The sequence below is a fragment of the Cajanus cajan genome, chromosome 4 (genome assembly GCF_000230855.2).
Source record: "Cajanus cajan strain Asha chromosome 4, NIPB_CcT2T_4, whole genome shotgun sequence".
Lineage (NCBI taxonomy): Eukaryota > Viridiplantae > Streptophyta > Magnoliopsida > Fabales > Fabaceae > Cajanus > Cajanus cajan.
The window spans coordinates 13,288,417-13,309,985 of NC_138520.1; the positions used below are offsets into that span (position 1 = coordinate 13,288,417).

At 34.4% G+C, this 21,569-nt stretch overlaps 2 protein-coding genes, 2 long non-coding RNA genes and 1 pseudogene across 6 annotated transcripts; 3 read left to right on the plus strand and 2 right to left on the minus strand.

Moving 5' to 3' along the window:
• Window positions 1-2,483: 2,483 nt before the first annotated feature.
• Window positions 2,484-5,880, plus strand: LOC145956717 (uncharacterized). Of its 2 annotated transcripts, XR_014432950.1 has the most exons (5): window positions 2,484-2,677; window positions 2,920-4,098; window positions 4,183-4,577; window positions 4,678-4,882; window positions 5,441-5,880. It is a non-coding gene; the product is annotated as an uncharacterized LOC145956717 (long non-coding RNA). The 2 variants fall into 2 exon arrangements; XR_014432949.1 differs by having other exon boundaries at window positions 4,183-4,882.
• An 816-nt stretch (window positions 5,881-6,696) lies between these two features.
• On the minus strand, window positions 6,697-9,890 carry LOC145956718 (protein FAR-RED IMPAIRED RESPONSE 1-like). 2 transcript variants are annotated; one of them, XR_014432951.1, is made up of 5 exons: window positions 8,849-9,890; window positions 8,674-8,754; window positions 8,525-8,596; window positions 7,902-8,427; window positions 6,697-7,693 (listed from the first exon to the last, which is right to left on the minus strand). XR_014432951.1 is itself a non-coding variant. In XM_083072275.1 (4 exons), the coding sequence occupies exons 1-4, from the start codon at window positions 9,872-9,874 to the stop codon at window positions 8,362-8,364; spliced, it is 1,245 nt and encodes a 414-aa protein (XP_082928401.1). In that variant the 5' UTR covers window positions 9,875-9,890; the 3' UTR covers window positions 6,697-8,361. The 2 variants fall into 2 exon arrangements, 1 of the variants encoding a protein (XP_082928401.1); XM_083072275.1 differs by having other exon boundaries at window positions 6,697-8,427.
• Window positions 9,891-10,075: 185 nt separating this feature from the next.
• LOC145957176 (protein FAR1-RELATED SEQUENCE 5-like) lies at window positions 10,076-11,138 on the minus strand. The gene is made up of 3 exons (XM_083073392.1): window positions 11,013-11,138; window positions 10,221-10,931; window positions 10,076-10,111 (listed from the first exon to the last, which is right to left on the minus strand). The coding sequence occupies exons 1-3, from the start codon at window positions 11,136-11,138 to the stop codon at window positions 10,076-10,078; spliced, it is 873 nt and encodes a 290-aa protein (XP_082929518.1).
• A 505-nt stretch (window positions 11,139-11,643) lies between these two features.
• Window positions 11,644-12,350, plus strand: LOC145957177 (peroxidase 52 pseudogene; annotated as a pseudogene).
• Window positions 12,351-13,662: 1,312 nt separating this feature from the next.
• Window positions 13,663-16,950, plus strand: LOC145956719 (uncharacterized). Its single transcript, XR_014432952.1, has 3 exons — window positions 13,663-14,294; window positions 15,207-16,078; window positions 16,637-16,950. It is a non-coding gene; the product is annotated as an uncharacterized LOC145956719 (long non-coding RNA).
• The last annotated feature ends 4,619 nt before the right edge of the window (window positions 16,951-21,569 follow it).

Here is a 21,569-nt window from a genome sequence, read left to right on the forward strand (position 1 = left end):
ATTGAGGGATGGTTTGCAATGGAGAAGTGAAGGCCTATTTATAGCCTCCATAACACATTAAAATAATGGAAAAATCTTAGACAAAACGAAATGGGATGAGTTGGTGTTGTTAGTGGGATGAGTTGGATGCCATATTCTTTTCCGCACCGTTTTTTGACCACCGAATTTGACCTTCTAGACGGCCGAATTTGTGAATGGTTACTTCATGAAAGTTGTAGGGTTTTCTTGTATCTTTCCATAGCCACCAAGTTTGCATTATTTGAACAATCACAGCCCAATTTATTCCCTAAACACCGAGGCTTGCCAATCAGCCCAGCGAGAAACAATTGTATCAATCAAATTCCAATTTTTGACCTTCTATACGACCGAATTTGCAAATGGCTATTTCTTACAAAGTTGTACGTTTTTCTCGTATCTTTCCATTGACACCAATTTTGCATCATTTGGACCACCACAGCCCAAGTTATACCCCAAAAACCGATACTTGTCAGTCAGCCCAGCGAGAAATGGTTCTTAAAAAAATTCACAACTATCTAATTAGGTCCAACAACACACATATCTTTCTAAGCATAAATGGAGTGTAAATTATCTACAATTGAAGTAAAATATAACCACCAATTTATGACCAAATACCACATAATAATAATAATAATAGTAATAATAACCATTTTGAAAACTAGGGTGTTACAAGTGGCATCTAGAATGCCAACAATGGAAGTGTGGGTATGCTCTTATATTGTGACATCGGGGCAGAGGATTTTTAGGACATAGATTTTTATATGATTTTGGAATTGTAATTATTATTTTTAATAATTTGTAAACTCCTGTGGTTCATTTTTATTATTGTGGTTATTGAAGAATAATTTTGAAGATTCTCATCTGAACCCTTTTACCAAAATTGAAAAATTTATTTATAATTGTTGTTATATGCTCACGTATGGGGGATTTTTCTTAATTATATATGTTTATTATATTATTTTTCCTATATTTAAATATAAATTTGTAATTTGAGATCTCTGTGGGTTCCTGTGAGAAACCCTTAGGGAATGCATTGGTAATTGTAAGAGACAATTTTAAATGTTTTCTGTTTTATCTTCTGAGTTTTCTATTATGTTTCTTGATATTTGCTGAGTGTAAATATGTGTCTAATTTTGAAAATAAACAAGTTTTGATATGAATTAGAGTGCTCTGTGGGTTCTTGTGGGAACCCTATGAGAAACAGGCATATTTCTAATATTTTATGTTTTACCTTCTGATTGTTCTGTTGTATTCCTTGCTGAATGTAATGTGTAAATATGTGATTAATTTTGAGAAAAAACATGTTTTGATATGATTTAAAGTGCTCTATGGGTTCCTACGGGAGAAATAAGCAAAATATAAATATTTTCTGTTTTGATTTCTGATTGTTCTGTTATATTTCTTGTTTGATGAGATGTAAAAATATGTATTTAATTTTATAAATAAACGAGTTTTGATATAAATTAAAGTGCTCTGTGGAGGCTTTGTGAATATGATAAGATAATGCGGAATGTGATTGAGACATGAGATATGAAATGTGATAATGAAATATGATGACGAAATGTGATGACGAAATGTGATGATGTGAAATAACCATGGGAAATGATAATGTGATATGAGAATGCATAGAGTCTTGATTGACATGCATCATTTGCATAAGTGTTTTAAGGGTACGATATGGAATACACCGCTAGAGAAGGCCCCCTAGTGTAAAAGCTTAAGGGATTAGTCCTTGGGGATAGCTCGGTTTGGAAGTCCCAGTCTCGCCCATTGTGTGCATGGGATGTATCTTGCGCGACTTAGCTATCCCGACGAGACTCTGGTAGTATATCCTTCTAGTGAGAGTGCGCAGAGGGTGTGACCCGGCATGTACTCCTAGACTACTCTTCGTGTATTGCTAGCGACAATATGCCATGTGATGTTTTACTGGCGCCACATGCATGATAATATGTAGTCCGTGTCCATACTTATGCATTTTTAATGTTATACGATAAAGTGATGGTTTATGTCATGGATGAATGTGATGTTATTATTAATTTATTTATATTATACGTGTTTTGTTTGTGTTTGGCTATCCTGCATATATTTCTACACTGTGAGCCAGAGTGAGATGTTTCTCACTCCCTTTTCTCATGTTGTTTTGCTGTGACTATTATACAGGTGATCATCAGTGTGAGGCTGAGGATGTTGGTAATGAAGCTTAGGCTTCTATGTTGGGTTTTGCTCTGATAGGACATGTGACATCGGGGCATAGATAGGATTAGTTTAAGATGTTCTTATTAAATTATTTTGGAAAATTTAGTTTTATTTCTTTGTAATTTTACCGGCATGTTATTTGGATTAAGTTTATGAATGTGAACTCTTTACCCTTACGTGGTTGGAAAATTAATTTTTATTGATGTAAAATTATATATATTTATTTATAATTACTGTATATGTATGTTGGGGTAGAGGGTGTCACATCACACAAATCCCCCCTTTTGCTCACTTTGTCATGCTCGTGTAGTACACCTCTTTCCCCTCTTAATCTCTTTATCAAACCCCAGTTCGTTAGAGTCGGCATGTCCAAAAAATCATGTTTAGAAAAAATACATGAAGAAGGTACTATTTCTACCGATGATGAGTAGAGGCCATGGTCTGTGGATTGGAAAGTTGCAGGGTTAGTAACAATATTATTGTGGTTAATTTCTAGCTTCACACTTTTGGTTCCTAATTAATAAATTTCATGACAGTAAAGAATTAATTAATTGTGTGTGTTTTGTAGTTATACAAAGAGATAGAAAATGAAATCGTATAATATAACATTTGCGACTGTAAAGTTAAGAAAGTGGTTTAATTTGTCTATGAATTTGTTAAGATTTATCTGTACATTTTTTTTATATGATTATATAATTTTTGTAGTTATGGGAGCAGGATTTTATGAAAAGGCAAGAACCTGCAGTTAGGAAACTTAAGGAACCTATCTTGGATGACATTGCATCTGCATTGATTTGGCACCATGGGCTGAATTTTACGAGGCAAGATAGTTCTCTTATCAGCAGTTTTTATGTAAACAGGTGATTGCAATTTTTTTTAAATTTTTTTTTTGTTTTATTATTGGCTCCTTTTGGTATTCAGTGTTCTTTTTAAAAGTTCGTAAATAATAATTTAACTGAGGTTGTGGAGATTGGTAATTTTGTTTCCCTTCTTTCCAATTGCCCAATTTCTGCTGCTTATTTTGATAGGCAGTATCCTTGTTGGATATAACTAATCAAGCGTGTAGTCCTATTAGTCATACTGAAGTACTTCTGTAGTGCAATCTGTGATCTAATATTAACATATTCCTCTTTATAAGTATGTGAATATTTAAGTACAGAATAAAAATTTATATAGCTGTCACGAAATTATTTTATTTCAGACCGTATGATATATGAAAGAATATTTTTAGAAATTTTTTTTCGATGAAAGGATTTTTAAGATTTTTTTTAACAATTTCTTATTAAATTTAATTTTTATTATCATAATTATTTATGAATTAAATTTTATTATTCTAAAAATAATTTATAAATTAATAAAAATACTATTATAGAAGATAAAGAGGGTGGGTTAGGGGTAGGTATGGAGTTCTATTTAGTGGGTTTAGGATTTGTTGGTGCAGGGAAGATTATCCATGGAAGTGGTGGTAGCTTTTCAGGAGGGAAGGTTCAGGAAGTGGTAGTGAAGATCAATTGACAGTGAAGATAACTAAAAGAGACAGGATTTTAATTAGTTGGACCTTTAGGCGGACAGAGAACATTTCTATGAGGAGTCATAGGCTCTAAGCAATTTATGCAAGGTTGAAAGAGAGGATTTTTATTAATTTGTTTGATGCTGATTACATATTGCCTGAGAGCCAAGGTTGCTTCTATGTCTCTTGTCCATACAGGAAATATACAATGATATGTAGTTGCTTCCATTTTGCTATGCTAACCATTCACTAATATTATTTAAAGCTGAATAAATTTTACTATTAGTAATTGTCTATATTAGAACTCTTTCGAGGAGGAATATGAAGCGTGAAATCCCACCTGAGCTTAGCAACATGGGAGCATGAACAAGGATGTAAGTACATTGATCTTCAGAATATAAATGCTTTTAGTTTTTCTTTAATAAGGTTTCTTTTGTAATTCATTCTGTTTTGCTTAGGTGGTTAGCTGACAACTTGCTTATTGGACCATTAACTGACATGAGTAAACTTATAGCATATATGATATATTTGCCCAAAGTGGAGGGTGATGACCGTGCACAAGCACGTGCTTTGGCAACTCTGTACTCACATCCAGTTGTAGGTGTTTGACTGTTGTCACTTTTCCTGTACCACTATTCATTTTTCTAATTCAAGACAATTCATAATTAAGAATCACTGTATGAGAGACAGATAAGCATAACATTTTTTAAGTGGTCAGTCGCATCAATACTTGTAAAGTATGACTATAATGTAAGCATAATATATATAAAGTGGCTCTAAAAAAAATGTTCAAGGAAGAAGGATTAAAATTATAAGCTTAATACGTAGATTGTACTCATTTTCTACCAATCAGGTAAATATACTAGTTTTACTTAATCAGTTTCTATCATCTCCACCTCCTTTCTTGATCTCTCTCTCCATGTGTACATTGTTAACTTGTACTTAAATCACAGTTTTGTCAGTCAGCATATTGAAACTCTAGAAGAAATTGATGTTGAATACAAAGAATTGGCTCTAGAATCTGGTATAGAAAAGTGGGGCCGTGTTCCTGCTCTAGGATGCGAACCTACCTTCATTTCTAATTTGGCAGATGCTGTTATTGAGAGTCTCCCGTATGTTGGTGCCATGGCAGCTTCATCAAACCTTGAAGCTCGACAGGTACTTTTTTTAATTCCTATATGAATTTATATTTTCATATTCTAGATGGAAATGGGCATGGTTTTTGAAAAGAGGTAAATGCTACAGGAGGCACCAGTGAGGAGAGTAGGTCACGTAGCTTTTAGTTCAGTAAAAAGAGGTAAAGGAAGATCAAAAAGAACACTGGAGGATATTATTAAAAAGGGTCTCATGGAATATCCTGATTCCCGAGTATTTGGTTTTTAACTGAACCAAATGGTGTTCTATGTGTATGTAACCGACCTAGCCGAATAAGATAAGATACCTGTTATCATTTTTATTTGTTACTATTATATTCTAGTTTTAAATATTTCATTCAGTATTCTTTTGGATTGTGATTGAAACACAGACATTTCCTTTTCAGTCACTTCGAGTAGAATATGGGTTAGGATTTTCATCCACTTATATATATTTCATTGACCTTATCACTAGTGGATGTGATATTTTTAACAACCTTTATACATATTTTTTGATGATCTACTTTGTAATCTAATTGAAAGTTTGGGCTTTTTGGCAATCTATGGTTCCGTTTGTTGGCAGTGTAGAAGAGTTATTGGCAGCATATGATTCACAACGCAGGGAGTTGCCGCCACCAGTTATAGTGTGGGAATGGGGTTGGAGAAATAGTGCTGAAACATGGAATGGAAGAGTAGCTATGCTGGTTGTGCTTCTTCTTTTGTTTTATGAAGTCACTGCAGATAACGGTGTTCTGCACCAGTTGGGAATATGGCCATCACTTATGTGAATGAATCATCACCATACGCCCTCTATAACAGGATTTTAGTTGAGTTCAATTTTGACCAGTTGTCAGTATATGGCCTTTTTATACTACAATCAAATCATGTTCTTAACTCACAAAGTTTTCAAGTAGTTTTATTACCATAGTCATGCTGATTTTACAATGTATTAATGCATGACTAGATCAGTGTAAAAGACTTGATAATGTATAAATATAAAATCCATTTAGTTTTTCTTGTATATGCATAATGTTAGCATCATATGCTGCTGAAATCCAAGGCATGCAATCAGGAGTTGTGAAACGCAGCTTAGGCACAGTATTTGTGGATGGAAAATGGAGAGAACATGTATACAACACAAAATGTTTTTATATACATTTAAACTTGAAAGCTTCGTTGATTGGTTTGCGTGAGTTGGAAAGCTACTAGGTTGTTGTAGCTGAAGGGCAGTTAAGACAATAAGGAGATGCCGACAATTTTATTAGTGTTGGTCAAAAACTATAATATTTTTTTTTTCTTTTTTAATTATAGGAAGTATGATTTTTTTTTTACCAAATCAGACCATTTTAAGGGTAAACTATAAAATTACTAACGCTAATAATTTTCAGTAAAAAAGAGGGATTTCGTAAAAGATGCAAAAATTGTTGTTCAATTTGTTTGTACCCGTCCTGGGAATGCCAATCACAGAAGTACGTATCCAGACATGTCAGGCAACATACTTTTATTCGACAGTTTTTTGCTGGTAATTTTGTAATTTCGTTAGCAAAAAATGTTTTTGAAAAACGGATATTGCCTCATTTGAGTCAATGATAAATTAATAACTTATATTACAATTTACAGATACGTATATAGCATGCTAAGGAAAGAGTTACAGTTTCTACTGGACTACTATTGATTCAAATATGATTTACATACACCTATTTTGATTTCGTTGTGAAACTGAAAGTGACGTGATTTATTACAAAAACATAGACTCGTACAAACAAGTAAAAGTGGTGTTTGAAGGTTTTAAAATGGTTAGATTACGAAGAAAATATATAGTTTCTAGAAATTAGGGGAAGAAAAAAACATTATCAGTTATAAAACTCGCACCTGAAACTTACAAGCCTTAGGTCATGGCATATGATATCACAGAATATAATTACAAGTAATTTATAAACTGAAGCACATGTGGTTTCCGTTTTTTCTCCCATCTCTATACTCACCAAGACTAAATGAGAAATCACCACCCCCTCACAACTTGAATAATACCAACTCCAAATTTAGACAAAAATGAAAAAGAAAAGCTAAAATAGGTCCTTTCTGTTTGTCAAGAGATCAGTCACTAAAATCAAAGCTTCCATTGTGAGAGCTGCTGCCATTAAGACTATGCAAGGATAGGCCTCTCATGTGACCGGAAAAATTAGAACCATCCTTGTTTTCCTAAAAAAACCTCTCCCTCTGCATGTGCTTTGCAGATGGTGGTGGAATTGATACATGAGGAACCTCCCCATTCTGCTTCGGTCGTGGCGGTGGCACCACAATAGGTGGAGATCGAGTATCAGCTTCTCGAGATGGTGGCTCAAACGAGAGTGGTCGTATTAGTGCATGATTGAGCCTCTCTCCAAGCAAACCCATGCTATGGATTTCGGCGATTTCAGTCTCCTCATCTTCAGGCCTTACACAGGCCTTTCCCTTGCGCAATCTGCAAGCATTAGTCATAGAAAGATGAAATAATATTGAAAATTCAGAGTTATCCTTCATTACAAAAAAGGAAATAAATTGAATTACAAGAACAGGTAGTCACCTTCGAACTAGTGGCATTCAGAGGGCATATAATGACTAATATAATGACATCAAAATTAATAAATAGCCAAAGTAATTCCTTATACTAAAGTTAGTTCTTGTACATTTGGATATGACACTACTTTCTTATATGCACTAAGTAAATGACTTCCCAAAATTATGATATGCAGTGTGTTTGGAAAGTCTTGAGAGGAATACATCAATCACTACCAGTGCCATTTGACATTTGGAGCTCTGCAGAACAGTTCAAGTTGTCATTTATCATCGATCTCTGCCAATGTAGATGACAAAAATGGAAAATGAATATTAGAAGGTATAACTTTAGTGCTAGTAGTATAATACTTATGAATTTAATCTCATGCTCTTCCACCTAAAACATAAATATTACAATTTTAACACTATTATCAAAAAACTTATGGAGTGAAATGACAGTTTTACTACTTAAATACACTTCTACATTAGCGGTGAATAAAACTTACTCATTTGACCATCATTTTTCATGACCTCTTGAAGTAACCCAAAATAAGATGTGTCATTATTATCAACTTGAAGTCCATGATAATACTGAAACAAAATGTTTTGAAGTGTAACATACAAATGATTCACACAAAAGAAACAAAAAAAAAGTCATCAAAGGTAAAATCTCATTAACAAATTAACAACCTGCTGTGCTTGTGATAAAATAGGAACTTGGGTATCGTGGCGATAAAAAGGAACTCCGACAATGTTAGGTAAGTTTGATAGTCCTTGGCTTGAAGCAGCAAACCCATATGTTGGGAATTGTACTTGGGGTACCATAGCCTGCATTGGGGGTACCATATGCTACATTGGGGGTACCATAGGCTACATTGGGGGTACCATATGATGTACCATAGCCTACATTGTGGGTACCATATGCTGCATTGGGGGTACCATATGCTGCATTGGGGTTACCATATGCTACATTGGGGTTAACATAGGTTGCACTTGCAACATAATAGGGTGACCTCCACTAGAACAAACAACCTGTTTCATTATACAATTTAGATAAAATTATTAATCATTGCTAAGACATGTACATATCCATTTCTCAACATGCACATTACCATAGTCATGTACTTACAGGAGATTTATGTTTCAAATTTTTTTCTTCCTTTTGCTTATTGCAACAACCGCTAGATTTCCCTTTACCTTTCTATAGACAAACAATATGTTACTTACAACCAAACATAAAAATAATGAAATTTGAAATAAAAATAAAACTTATTCTACATTGTCGATATGGCTTTTAGGCTTAGTTGAAATTACATGGTCCTGACCCTTGCTTTCCCTTGATGTCATTATATTTGTATCCTACAAAATCAAAGAAATTCATCTCATTTCTGACACAAATGAAACAAATACTCAATTAAAATAAAATTATAATTATTGTTAACAAGAAGCTTACACTATCAGTTGTAATGTTGGATTTAGGACATTCCGGTTGAGAAAACTTATCATCATTCATACTCTTAGCATTTGTACCAACACGCACTAGACATGTCTTAACATTGTGTTTTGTGCTAGTACAATTTGAACAATGTCTTGACCTCTTCATACCAATCTTACTCTTCTTTGGAGCACCTTTAGTCTTAACCACATTAGGATCACAAAAGTGCTTTCTTGATGGGTTTGGTGTGTCAACAAAATCCTCTAATTTCTCATACTTATCAATGAGTTTCAATATATCATTCATTACCTCATTGTATAGTCCTTTCTTTTTTGAAGCTATTTTGCAAAACCTTGTACAAGCACCACAATAAGCCCCAAACCGAGCAAGCTCCATCACATCAGAATCTACTCCCTTGGATGAATCTGATGACACAAAATCAATCTTAGCCTTTTTATTCCATTGTGTCAAAATGAGACTGTCTGGAATATGGTCCACATGCTCCTCTTTCATGGCACAAAAAATATGAGAACAAGGAATACCCCGTGACTCAAAACGTCTACATTCACAATAAAATATTGACCTTGAAGTATCATAAACAACTGTCGTTTCAACATTACGATGACAATACTTAGTCAATTTCAAAATCAATTGGTCCCCTTTTACTACTCTCGTAGTAACAATTAACGTACTAACCAATACAATCTGCTCTTTAACTTCCATAAAAACCTCTGCAGTGTAGAATTTTGTAGCAGCCTTCTCAATCTCATAAAGAGATGTCGTCAATACAGAATCTGAATATAGAGACTTAAAGTCAGCCACCAGTTCATTGTTTCTATATTCTCTTAAAGCTTGTTCAAAATTATGTATAAATTCAAAAATGCTGCATTTTTTCCTAACATATGTCTTCATGATTGAATTAATAGCTTCACACTGAGAAGTAGTACGTATACGACCAAAAAATATATCACGGAAGTAAGCAGTGGCCCATGATGATCTATTCTCATATGTTTTGGAAACCCATTTGTTCCCCCACAAGTCCATGCTTCTCAACCATGTTCATCCAAAAATCTTCAAATTCCTCCCGAGTGAAATCTGAATACATTGCTTTCTTGAAATCCATCAAGAAAGGAGAACCCTTAACATTTTCACATGCATTTTTATGCAAGTGCCAGGCACATAGTTGATGACATGTATATGGAAAAACATGTTTTATAGCCTCTCTCATTGCCCCATCCCCATCTGTCACAACTGTTTTGGGATGTTTGTTTCCCATTGCTTCTAAAAATGATTTTAAGACCCATTTATATGTGTCAATGGTTTCATCTGACACCAAAGCACAACCAAATATGACAGTTTGTGAGTGATGATTACATCCAAAGAAAATTACCAAAGGATAGTTATACTTGTTTTTCCTATATGTCGTGTCAAACGCAAGAACGTCACCGAAACATAAAAAATCAGATCTGCTACATCCATCTGCCCAAAAAAGTTGCTTCAATCTACCATCACTACTAGTTGCAAATTTTGCGTATAACATGGGATCATTGTCAGCCTTCCCACGAAGATAACTTAAGGCAGCAGCAACATCTCCATCTTTAATCTCACCACGCATTTGACTATCAAAATAGTTATATAAATCTTTCTTGGTAAAACCAACACTAGCATATCCACCCTTTTGAGCCACCATGTACCCTATTATATGACAAGTTTTGGTTCCATATGAATGCAAGCTATCAACTTGAGCTTTATCTGCATTCGTCAATCCACGGTAAGCTGGGAACAAGTGCACATATCTTGAAGGTGTTAATTCATGGTTATGGGCCACTTCAAAACATGTCATTGTCCATATTGATTTCTTTAAGTTGTAGTGTACACGAAGCCTAGCTTGGCATTCAACTCGTGTAATACGTCTATGATCTCTTTTCCTATCTACCCTTTTAAAGTGCTTCTTGTTTCTCAAACCTTGTCTATTACATACAAATTGCCGCATTATCACTTTTCCATTGACATTACGTTTCACTTCATCTTTTGTTACCACAAAACCACAACATTTTGCATATTTCTCATAAAAGTCATATGCTTCCTCTTCACTTCCAAACTATAGCCCATCTATGTCATCAGTCGTCAAGTTTGTAATTTTTTTAAATTCACCATCTCTTATGTTCATATTTGAATTCACATTTTGATCACACTGTATATTATGATACATACTATCACTTTCATCAGATTCTTTAGAAGAAACAGAATGCTTAACATCTCCATCATCACTTAAATTAACTGCTGACAAATCATCGAAGTTGTCCATCAAATGTAAAGTTTACCCTCTGTTGTTTGAGAACTATTAGAAGCTATCACCTGTCAAAAACTCATAACTATTAGGTATTTAATCCATATAATATAATCAAATAGCAAAAAAGAAACAAAAAAACAGATCAATATGGATAAGTTAATTTCACGTAATATACTAGGCAAAACCATAGACACACTCATAACCATAAAAAGTATACAATAACATTGATTTGGATTAGAAATTAAAAGTCCATTACCCTTTTCATAACCTAGCACATGTTTATTCTTTTACCGTCAGGAATCCTATTCCTTTAATCATGGCCAAATAGAAAAGAAAAATGGCTTACATGGCATACCAATACCATCAGCTTTAACATGACAAGACTAGCATTATTTTTACTTTTACGTAAAAACAACTCCAACGACATTGAATAACTTAATTGACCAAATTTAGCCTACATTGTTTTATATAGAAGAGAAGGCACTAATTATTTGGTTTTGTGTACTTTATGAAAGCATAGATGGCTTCTAACTACTTCCTCTTGTTTGTTCTTGTTGCTGCTACTTTACTTTCTGAAGCAGATGCTAGAAAGACGTTATTTTCAGACTTCTACTCTAGCAACTGCCCGAAACTCTTGCCTATAGTGCAAAAAGTAGTTATAAAAGCCATTAAAAATGAAACTTGCGGAGGAGCTTCCTTACTCCAATTGCTTTTCCATGACTGCTTTGTAAACGTGAGTATATGCATTAATTTGTCTTATTTTAGTGATCTTCTATTTTTCTCAATTTGGCTTTACTTGACACAATGAGCAGGGCTGTGATGGATCAATACTGTAGGATGATACAAGCAATTTGATAGGAGAGAAAACGACAACACCTAACAATAATTCAACAAGGGGATTCAATGTGATCGATGACATTAAAGCCAAGGTGGAGAAAGCATGCCTAAGGGTGATATTCTTGCACTCGTTGCTTGAGACTCTGTTGTTTATGTAATAAACAATCCAAATAGTATTAATCTATGACACTTAAAAGGCTTAAATTTGAAAAGAGTTACATTTGTTTTGATGGGATTAATGCTTGTTGAAATTTACAGCTAGGGGGACCATTGTGGAAAGTAAGCTTGGGGAGAAGAGATTCTATCGCAGCTAGCAGAGCTGATGCCAATAACTCCATTCCTTCACCCTTACTCAATCTAACCGCTCTCAAAAGGAGTTTCTCTAACTAGGGACTCTCTGTGAAGGGCTTGGTAGCTCTATCAGGTACTAAGTAATACTCTCTCCATCTCAAAATCACTTGTGTTTAAGATTTTTACACCCAATTTAAGAATAATAATAAATATATCAATTTTTATATAATTTTATTCTCTTAATAAATATATTATTTTTAATTGTGATGGTGAAATAATTTTCTAGGAATAAATTAAAAAAAATACCATAAAGAATGTTTGAAACAATAAACAGGCAGCCTAATATTGATGCTTACGACATTGTTGGTCGACAGTTGAAATGGATAAGACAAAAAATTGGCCTTGTTAACCAAGAACCAGTTCTCTTTACTTGTAATGTCTGATGCACAGAATCCTCCTAAGAACAAAGATCATTGATCCATAATTTATGTTTAGATTTTTTTTTGTATAATTGTTACTGAAATCTTGAATGACAAACAACTTGTAGTGACCTGAAGTGGGGATCTATAAATAATGTCTCAAACACCCTGATCATTATCATGTTGCTCGGTTTATACTTTGTCCAAATCTATTTTCTAAGGACCAGTTTGATTCTCATTCAATAAATTATACTTTAATGCTAACAAACTACACACTATTTAATTCATTTGAATGAATCCCATCATCATGGTTTTAGGCCACAAATCTCCTTAATCAGAGATCAACAACTACTGCCTTGAAATTGTGAATTGCACCTGCCTTAATTGTTTTTTGCTAAAACTATTGGTAATGATGTGAAAAAACTCGAGAAATGAGAGCTTTGCTAATGTATGAGAGTTTCCAATGTATGGTTGAAGTAGGGTCTTTTGTAGTGAAGGTAGCACAGTGTGAATCAATCTGTACTATGTAGGCAAAACCAAGGTATTTTCAGTGAGTAAGATGAAACCATTGTTATTAAATTCGATCTGCATGTCAAAACCCTTCTTTTACAGAGGGTTTAGTAGTAATGCCTAAAGAAAAAATCTTGAGGGGATGCAAGGAAAGGGCTGAAGATGCAAAAGCAGTTTCTGAATGTAAATAGGAACCTAATAGTCTAATAACATGCAAAACAGAGTACAATAAGTAGCTTAAAACATGAAAGAAACATATTAAGCAACAATTAGAACTGAACAAGCACAAACATCTACTACTACATGAAAGCAAAAAAGGAACATAAAGCATTATTATTCAGATACACCAACTAGAAACTCGATACGACAACTGTAGGGAGTATGCAAAAAACAAAAAAAAGTAAAGGACCAACTTTATATCCATCCAAATTCCAAGGGAACTCTGTACGCACATCCAACTTTTATCCATAAATACTTTTTGGATACGGAAAGACATCTAACCACAGGACAACTTCCATTCACCTCCTTATCTAATAAGATAATTATTCATGAATTAAAGAATGATCACCTATGACTCGGAGAGAGTGACAATCTCATATCCAAGGAAATGGTTCATCAATCAAGTTCAATTAAAAAGAAGGCATCTTATTCAAACACAAAAATACAACTATGGGTTACCCCTAAAAATATCATTGCAAGGAAGTTGATGCTCAGACATACGAGGGACCCCAAAAGAAGAAGAAATATCTTTTCAAGAGTTGGAAATTCCAAGGGTCTAATTCAAGACAATTCATAATTAAGAATCACTGCATGAGAGACAGATAAGCATAACATTTTTTAAGTGGTCAGCCGCATCAATACTTGTAAAGTATGAGTATAATGTAAGCAAAATATATATAAAGTGGCTCTAAACAAAATGTTCAAGGAAGAAGGATTAAAACTATAAGCTTAATACGTAGTTATGGGAGCAAGATTTTATGAAAAGGCAGGAACCTGCAGTTAGAAAACTTAAGGAACCTATCTTGGATGACATTGCATCTGCATTGATTTGGCACCATGGGCTGAATTTTACGAGGCAAGATAATTCTCTTATCTGCAGTTTTTATGTAAACAGGTCATTGCAATTTTTTTTAAATTTTTTTTTTTGTTTTATTATTGGCTCCTTTTGGTATTCAGTGTTCTTTTAAGAGTTCATAAATAATAATTTAACAAAGGTTGTGGAGATTGGTAATTTTGTTTCCCTTCTTTCCAATTGCCCAATTTCTGCTCCTTGTTGGATATAACTAATCAAGCGTGTAGTCCTATTAGTCATACTGAAGTACTTCTGTAGTGCAATCTGTGATCTAATATTAACATATTCCTCTTTATAAGTATGTGAATATTTAAGTACAGAATAAAAATTTATATAGCTGTCACGAAATTATTTTATTTCAGACCGTATGATATATGAAAGAATATTTTTAGAAATTTTTTTTCGATGAAAGGATTTTTAAGATTTTTTTTTTATAATTTCTTATTAAATTTAATTTTTATTATCATAATTATTTATGAATTAAATTTTATTATTCTAAAAATAATTTATAAATTAATAAAAATACTATTATAGAAGATAAAGAGGGTGGGTTAGGGTAGGTATGGAGTTCTATTTAGTGGGTTTAGGATTTGTTGGTGCAGGGAAGATTATGCATGGAAGTGGTGGTAGCTTTTCAGGAGGGAAGGTTCAGGAAGTGGTAATGAAGATCAATTGACAGTGAAGATAACTAAAAGAGGCAGGATTTTAATTAGTTGGACCCTTAGGCGGACAGAGAACTTTTCTATGAGGAGTCATAGGCTCTGAGCAATTTATGCAAGGTTGAAAGAGAGGATTTTTATTAATTTGTTTGATGTTGATTACATATTGCCTGAGAGCCAAGGTTGCTTCTATGTCTCTTGTCCATATAGGAAATATACAATGATATGTAGTTGCTTCCATTTTGCTATGCTAACCATTCACTAATATTTAAACCTGAATAAATTTTACTATTAGTAATTGTCTATATTAGAACTCTTTCGAGAAGGAATATGAAGGGTGAAATCCCACCTGAGCTTAGCAACAAGGGAGCATGAACAAGGATGTAAGTACATTGATCTTCAGAATATAGATGCTTTTAGTTTTTCTTTAATAAGGTTTCTTTTGTAATTCATTCTAATTTGCTTAAGTGGTTAGATGACAACTTCCTTATTGGACCATTACCTGACATGACTAAACTTATAGCATATATGATATATTTGCCCAAAGTGGAGGGTGATGACCGTGCACAAGCACGTGCTTTGGTAACTCTGTACTCACATCTAGTTGTAAGTGTTTGACTGCTGTCACTTTTCCTGTACCACTATTCATTTTTCTAATTCAGGACAATTCATAATTAAGAATCATTACATGAGAGATAGATAAGCATAAAATTTTTTAAGTGGTCAGCCGCATCAATACTTGTAAAGTATGACTATAATGTAAGCATAATATATATAAAGTGGCTCTAAACAAAATGTTCAAGGAAGAAGGATTAAAACTATAAGCTTAATACGTAGTTTGTACTCATTTTCTACCAATCAGGTAAATATACTAGTTTTACTTAATTAGTTTCTATCATCTCCACCTCCTTTCTTGATCTCTCTCTCCATGTGTACATTGTTAACTTGTATTTAAATCACAGTTTTGTCAGTGAGCATATTGAAACTCTAGAAGAAATTGATGTTGAATACAAAGAATTGGCTCTAGAATCTGGTATAGAAAAGTGGGGTCGTGCTCCTGCGCTAGGATGCGAACCTACCTTCATTTCTGATTTGGAAGATGTTGTTATTGAGAGTCTCCCGTATGTTGGTGCCATGGTAGCTTCATCAAACCTTAAAGCTCGACAGGTACTTTTTTTAATTCCTATATGAATTTATATTTTCATATTCTAGATGGAAATGGGCATGGTTTTTGAAAAGGGGTAAATGCTACAGGAGGCACCAGTGAGGAGAGTAGGTCACGTAGCTTTTAGTTCAGTAAAAGAGGTAAAGGAAGATCAAAAAGAACACTGGAGAATATTATTAAAAAGGGTCTCATGGAATATCCTGATTCCCAAGTATTTGGTTTTTAACTGAACTAAATGGTGTTCTATGATGTATGTAACCGACCTAGCCGAATAAGATAAGATACATGTTATCATTTTTATTTATTACTATTATATTCTAGTTTTAAATATTTCATTCAGTATTTTTTTGGATTGTGATTGAAACACAGACATTTCCTTTTCAGTCACTTCGAGTAGAATATGGGTTAGGATTTTCATCCACTTATATATATTTCATTGACCTTATCACTAGTGGATGTGATATTTTTAACAACCTTTATACATATTTGTTGATGATCTACTTTGTAATATAATTGAAAGTTTGGGCTTTTTGGCAATCTCTGGTTCCGTTTGTTGGCAGTGTAGAAGAGTTATTGGCAGCATATGATTCACAACGCAGGGAGTTGCCACCACCAGTTATAGTGTGGGAATGGGGTTGGAGAAAAAGTGCTGAAACATGGAATGGAAGAGTAGCTATGCTGGTTGTGCTTCTTCTTTTGTTTTATGAAGTCACTGCAGATAATGGTGTTCTGCACCAGTTGGGAATATGGCCATCACTTATGTGAATGAAGTCACTGCAGATAAGGGTGTTCTGCACCAGTTAATGCATGACTAGATCAGTGTAAAAGACTTGATAATGTATAAATATAAAATCCATTTAGTTTTTCTTGTATATGCATAATGTTAGCATCATATGCTGCTGAAATCCAAGGCATGCAATCAGGAGTTGTGAAACGCAGCTTAGGCACAGTATATACATTTATTTGTGGATTGAGCCAAAAATTATCATATGTAGCAATGAAACCAAATTAGCTCTCAAAAACTGAATCCTGATAAACTCATGGAAGTGGCTTTCTACTTTGTTTGAGAAACAACATAGTTGATGGATAAAAGATCAAAATTCTCAATTCCTGAAATAATAATCATCTACACACCTTGGGACAGCAAAAGCATATAAATTCTGCCAATAAAAATATCAAAACAAACAAGCATCAAAAGGAAAACAATAATCTCACAGGACGCCAAAAATCTTGTTAAAGCACACCCAAATCATGTCATATACAACAATATCGCAGAATCATTCACAGCAACATCAAGCAGCATCCATGAATACTCCCGGAATTGAATCCAACGTGAGTCAAATAACCGGAAAAAAAAATAAGAAGAAGAAGGGAAAAACCAAGAAGCGGAGGGAAAAACCAGGACGGCGTTGCCTAAATCCAGTACTCAGAAAGCCGATAACGTTCTTGTTCTCGCTCGCTCGTGAAGGGTACGTCTACAAATTTTGTTTTCATTTTCCCCTATATCTTCACGAACCGAGAAACATGTAGAAAGATACGGAAAAAAAAAACCGTCAACTTCAGTTAAGTTTTTTATTTACACGAATTTTAAATAAATAAAAAATTGAAAATGAAATCAGAAGCGGATGGGGTCGAGGGGGATGTCGTCAGAGGCAAAGGCAACCTTGTAGGGGTCATGGTCGAAGGTGGAGAGGAGGGAGTAGTGGAGGGCGGAAGAGGAGGGGAGGGAGGAGCGACAAATAGCTGTGGCGAGGGAGTTGAAGAAATAGGAGGAGGGGTTGAGGCGAAGGGAAAGGGAGTGAGTTTCGTCAAGCTCGTCAGGGGATTGGTGGCAGCGTCAACAGTAAAAAGGCAATATATAGAAACCGAATTTAAAACTGCAATTTAAAATATCGCCATGAAAACTGCAATTTAAAACTTTGGCTTCTAGTAGTAGTAAACCAATCTTGTAGCAGAGACTATAATATTAATCACTGAAAGTAACTATAATGACTGGATTTTGAGATTCTTATAGATTAAAAGCCTAACATTGTAAATTTTGGATCATAACTATGGAACCAGGGGAGCTCAAAAGCAAACAAATAACAACTACGACAAAACGAGCTTGTATATTAAGCATCAATTGAAATCTCAATACTACAAAATTATCCACTAAAAGGCAATATATAGAAACCGAATTTAAAAATTAAAAAAGAAATTACTGTCTATTTCCTAAGCAATTCATCGGGAACAACCCTAAGTTGTTTCCTCTGCTTGGATTTTGCAATCTTCTTCAAAGTATTAGGGTTTGTAATCTTCTGGAACTTGGTTCCAGATCTGATAATATTCTCCTGCTTCTTCTTCTCCCTCTCCTCTTTCTTCTTCCTCTTCTCCACCTTGTTCAACCGAATCTCCTCCTTCAGCTCCGTCATCCTCTCCTTGTACGCCTTCTTTATCATCTTCTCCCTCTCTCTGCTCGAACGTCGTCCCCTTCCGGCTCACCAGCGCCGCCGACGCTCGCCGCTCCCGCACCTGCTTCCACTTCCGCCCAGACACTTAATAATAGTTTATCTATAAATATATTAATAATATTATTGATATAATATCGAAAATTATAATATACGTTAATTTGAATAGATAAATAATTATTTAATTTTAAAACATTATATATATATATATATTAAAATTATTAATTTTTAATGGGAGAAACAAAAATCATACTATTATGATATTTGAGGGACTAAAATTGTTTAATTAAAAATTGAAGGACCAAAATCGCGCAATTGTAATTCTTTAAGGACTAAAATTATGCAATTAAAATCTTGGAGATCACAAAACTGCACAATTGTAATACTTGAGAGATAAAAAATGCAATTAAACCAATATTCTTGATTAATTTTATTAAAAAATATAATAATTTTGAAAAATATTTTTTTATAGTAAAAATTTTAAAATTACTTATTTTTATAAAATATAATTATCTTATAAATAGAGTAATAATTTTTTCTTTCTCTTTCTGTGAAGAAATATTTAAATATCACTTTATAATTTTTTCCAACTTATTTAAGATTAAAAGAATAACATGATAAAAATTAATAAAATAAATATAAAAAAAAATAAATATAAAAAAATATTAATATATTTATTTTATTAGATATAATAACATAATTAAAATATAATTAATAATATATATTTTATAAAATTATTAATATTTTATATATAAAAAAATAAAATAAAACCGGAACGTCCTGTTCTGAAACCGGAATGAGCCGTTCTGGTTGCATTTTCGTTGTGTTAATTTTGCACATGGAACGGGCCATTCCGGATGCAAAATTAACACACCAAAAGTGCACCCAGAACGGCCCGTTCCGGTTTCAGAACGGGTCGTTCTGGGTCCAGGTGTTTTAAAAAAAATTCTCATCTACGTGGCATCCACGTATGCATCTACATGGCGTCCACGTGGTCAAAAGTTAACACCGTTAAAGCAATTTGGACGGAAAGTCCCACATTGAAACCAATTAATTAATTTGGGACTAAATTGAAACCAATTAATTAGTTTGGGACCAAATTGAGACCAAAAATTAATGAGGGACTAAATTAAAACAAAAAAAGATTATAAGGGACCAAATTAAGTTTTTAGTCTAAAAATAATAATAAAGATAGTTTAATTGATAGAAAGTTATTTTATTAAAGATATCTAAATATTTTGTTGTATTTATTGGTGATAAATGAATCTAAACAATAATTAAAGAAAAATTTATGTTTTTATTGAAACTAATTTATTGAAGAAAAAAATTGTTTTGACATGCGTCACGAAGAATATAAATGATTACATAACAACTCAGTAGAATATTATTGAAAATTCAAAATATTAAACTCATGATCATGAATTTTAATTTTTATATGCTTTGGAGTTCTTTTTTATATATATAATATAATATTTCAAATAAATATTGTATTATGTGTTAAAATCAAAATGATGTAATAAATTATTAAATAATTTTAAAATTATATGAATTTTTCTATATATTTAATTTAATTAATAAAAACATCAAATACAATTGGTAGATTAATATTTGGATCTAGGTTTAAGGTATTCAGTGACCATAAAAGTTTTAAGTACCTTTTTTACCAAAAAGGCTTAACATGAGATAGTAGATGGTTAGAACTTTTTAAGGATTGTGACTTTGAGCTTAGTTATCACCTCCATAAGGTCCATGTAGTAGTTGATGCTTTGAATAGAAAATCCCTTCAGGTGTCTACTTTAATTGTTAGAGAGCTTAGTTTGTTAGAAGAGTTTAGGGACTTTAGTTTAGCTTTTGAGTTGACCCCTAGAAGTATTAGATTGAAAACCTTAAGAGTGACCATTAGTCTAATAGATGAAATTAGAAAAGGTTAGAAGATATATCATTTCTTGTTAAATCAGGCAAAGAAGTTAAATCAAGGAAAAGATAATGAATTTAGAGTTGGTGTAGATTGTAACAGCCCAAGCAACCCGCATGAGGATATTGTCCGCTTTGGCCCACGGCCTCACGGCTTTGTTCTCGGGAATGACCAACACCACCCCAAAACGCGTCCTCCAAGGCAAGTCCTGCCAACCCCATCAGAGTAGCACAGCGACCCCACATGGCCAGATATTGTCCCCTTTGCCCTAAGGCCTCAGGGTTTTGTTCTAGGCAATGCCCCACGGCATCCCTAGACGCGTCCTCAAGAGTAAGGTATCCACACCCATATATATGGCATGCTTCGTTCACCTTACTAGCCGATGTGGGACTTCACAATCCACCCCCCCTCGGGGAGCCCAGCGCCCTCGCTGGCACACCTGCCCGGGTCCCGGCTCTGATACCAAATGTAACAGCCCAAGCAACCCGCATGAGGATATTGTCCGCTTTGGCCCACGGCCTCACGGCTTTGTTCTCGGGAATGGCCAACACCACCCCAAAACGCGTCCTCCAAGGCAAGTCCTGCCAACCCCATCAGAGTAGCACAGCGACCCCACATGGCCAGATATTGTCCCCTTTGCCCTAAGGCCTCAGGGTTTTGTTCTAGGCAATGCCCCACGGCATCCCTAGACGCGTCCTCAAGAGTAAGGTATCCACACCCATATATATGGCATGCTTCGTTCACCTTACTAGCCGATGTGGGACTTCACAATGATATAGTCCCACATCGGTTAGGAAGGGGAACGAAGCATGCCATATATATGGGTGTGGATACCTTCCTTGTGTGGAGGCCTTTTGGGGTGGCATGCGTGTCATCGCCAAGAGCAAAACCGTGCGGCCGTGGGCCAAAGCGGACAATATCCACATGCGGGTTGCTTGGGCTGTTACATTGGTATCAGAGCCGGGGCCCGGATCGGTGTGCCAGCGAGGGCGCTGGACTCCCTTGAGGGGGGGTGGATATAGTCCCACATCGGTTAGGAAGGGGAACGAAGCATGCCATATATATGGGTGTGGATACCTTCCTTGTGTGGAGGCCTTTTGGGGTGGCATGCGTGTCATCGCCAAGAGCAAA

What these genes read in the sequence shown, in the direction of transcription:
- LOC145956718 (XM_083072275.1), bottom strand. Translation starts at nt 9,874, where the DNA reads ATGGACTTGTGGGGGAACAAATGGGTTTCCAAAACATATGAGAATAGA. An exon ending in CTAAAAGCCATATCGACAAT is followed by an intron (nt 8,597 to 8,673) that starts GTAGAATAAGTT and finishes GTTTGTCTATAG; the next exon opens with AAAGGTAAAGGGAAATCTAG. An exon ending in ATTTGAAACATAAATCTCCT is followed by an intron (nt 8,428 to 8,524) that starts GTAAGTACATGA and finishes ATAATGAAACAG; the next exon opens with GTTGTTTGTTCTAGTGGAGG.
- LOC145957176 (XM_083073392.1), bottom strand. Translation starts at nt 11,138, where the DNA reads ATGGACAACTTCGATGATTTGTCAGCAGTTAATTTAAGTGATGATGGA. An exon ending in ATATACAGTGTGATCAAAAT is followed by an intron (nt 10,932 to 11,012) that starts GTGAATTCAAAT and finishes GATGGGCTATAG; the next exon opens with TTTGGAAGTGAAGAGGAAGC. An exon ending in ACAAGTATAACTATCCTTTG is followed by an intron (nt 10,112 to 10,220) that starts GTAATTTTCTTT and finishes AATCATTTTTAG; the next exon opens with AAGCAATGGGAAACAAACAT.